This window comes from Haemaphysalis longicornis, unplaced genomic scaffold, assembly GCF_048455015.1.
Source record: "Haemaphysalis longicornis isolate Haplotype H1 unplaced genomic scaffold, Haemaphysalis longicornis Haplotype H1 scaffold_1, whole genome shotgun sequence".
Classification (NCBI taxonomy): domain Eukaryota; kingdom Metazoa; phylum Arthropoda; class Arachnida; order Ixodida; family Ixodidae; genus Haemaphysalis; species Haemaphysalis longicornis.
The window spans coordinates 383,321,203-383,323,462 of NW_027526203.1; the positions used below are offsets into that span (position 1 = coordinate 383,321,203).

Below are 2,260 nucleotides of genomic sequence, written 5' to 3' on the forward strand. Positions count from 1 at the left end.
AATAACAAACCTGAATTACACCATATATGCGGACGACTTGACGCTGTGGGTGAACAGGGGTAGCGACGGCCAGATTGAAAGTACACTTCAGAAGGCCATAGATACAATAGAAAAATATCTTGAGCCGATTGGGTTGAAATGCTCGGCAGAAAAATCAAAGGCTCTTTTTCTACCATCTCCAAAGAGGAAAAGGAACAGTCCCACTTCCAAGAGCTACGACATTGCTTTACGAGTGAATGGAAATGCCATTCCGACCATGGACAGTATTAGAGTCCTAGGGCTGCGCATACAAACAAATGGCAGAAACACTGAAACTATCAGGAGACTTGAAGCGAGTACCAGCCAGACGTGCCGGTTACTTATGTGCATTTCTAACAAGCATATGGGAATGAGGGAGGCCAATCTCTTGAGATTGGTTCAGGCTTTCGTCATAAGTCGTGTACTATTCTTTGCACCCTATCTCAAACTTTGTAAAGCAGAGAAAGATAAAATTACAATCATACTCAGGAAAGGGATCAAAACCGCACTAGGTCTTCCTCCGAACACCCCGACGGTAAAGCTTCTAAGACTAGGTGTATCAAACACTCTGGATGAGCTCATTGAAGCCGCCACGGTGTCTCAGCATCAAAGACTTTTGAGAAGTAAAACTGGAAGGAACATCATGGAGCGCCTGGGATTCGAACCGTCTCAGTGTTCCAAGCAGACTGATATCGTACCTAGACCAACTAGGAATAAACTAATGATTATACCGCTGCCTAAAAACATGCACCCGGTATTTCACGAAGGCAGACGAAAAAATAGGGCTATCGCCTTGCAGGCCGAATTTGACGGGAGGTCTGATGTGCTGTACACGGACGCTGCCGAATACGACAATAACAAGACCGCACGCACAGCGGTAGTAGTTCGTGAGAGTGGAGACCCGGTCTCGTGCTGGACCGTCAAAAACACAAATGCAACTGAAGCAGAGGAAGTTGCTATTGCTCTAGCAATAGCACAAACCGGTACAAGGGTGGTTGTTAGTGACTCTAAGGCAGCCATTAGAAATTATGATATGGGCAGGGTCTCTGCTGCAGCCGCCAAAATTCTCAGAGAAGGTCAAGTATCAGCAGATCAAACTTCACTGAAATGGTGCACGGCCCACCAGGGTCTGCGGGGGAACGAGAAGGCGCATGCGACCGCCCGAGGCCTCACTTACCGGTCGATCGCAGCTGACTCACCGCCTCCACGCGAGGAACCCCTTCGTTCAGGTGACGAACTAAGGACATTCCAAGAAATAATTTCTCATTATAAGCTCGGTCGCAAGACCTATCCAGCGGCGGATAAACAGCTCAGCAAAAAAGAGGAAGTTATGTGGAGGAAATTGCAAACCGGGGTGTTTCCGAACCCTCAACTATACAGCAAATGGCATCCGGAAATCTTTACTCCTAAGTACACTCACTGCAATAGCATTGCGGACCTAGTTCACATGGTCTGGACATGCCCTTTCTATAACGACCCGAACAGAAATGTGGAATCCTGAGAGATCTTATTACTCAACCATAAAGTAGAAGAGCAACGCAAAGTCATCGGTCTGGCCCTGACCGCCACCGAATCCCAAGGGATTCTGGCCGACGGTTAGGGGGTGAACGGGGGTCTAGGCTAATGCCCTCTCCCTCATCATTTTAGACGGGTGCAAATAAAAGTTAATTCTCTCTCTCTCTCGCGCGCGCGCGGAAATCAAAACAAAACGATTTTTTTCCTCTCATAAATTATGCTTCGTCGTTGACATATGGCACCGATTACAACAGATCATCGTCAGAGAAATCCAACTTTCTCTTACGGTGGGGATGATCGTGGGTGAAGTGTACCAAAATTAAAACGCTTCCCGTGGCCGGAATCGAACCTAGATCCCTCGCATTATGAAGCCGACGACCATCCGGTTGCGTTTCCCAGCGCGGTTCAAGTAGTTCGGATTTGGAGAGGGGTTCATGGACGAGCGAAATTCGGCAGAAAACGCACCCCTCCGTCTAACGACGACGTTGGTTGAACGCTAGGGAAAGTCATAAAATGCCCGCATAGGTAAAGCACTAGAGAGCACAATCGCAGTGCAGTAAACCGTGCCGATAAGAAACAGGTGCTAGCTTCTGGTTTGGTTCGTTCGGTGTTGGACTTGATTTTGGACAGCTTCGCGTTCCGCCATCGTTGTCGAATTACCTGAGGGGTAGTTGATTTTTAATCACCAGACCCTGATTTTCGCATAAATTTTCAGTATTTTCTTATG

At 47.7% G+C, this 2,260-nt stretch overlaps 1 protein-coding gene across 1 annotated transcript; it reads left to right on the forward strand.

Moving 5' to 3' along the window:
• The first annotated feature begins 661 nt into the window (after nt 1-661).
• LOC144171974 (uncharacterized) lies at nt 662-1,519 on the forward strand. The gene has a single exon (XM_077701000.1). It carries the CDS (start codon nt 662-664, stop codon nt 1,517-1,519), a length of 858 nt encoding a protein of 285 aa, XP_077557126.1.
• Nucleotides 1,520-2,260: the final 741 nt, after the last annotated feature.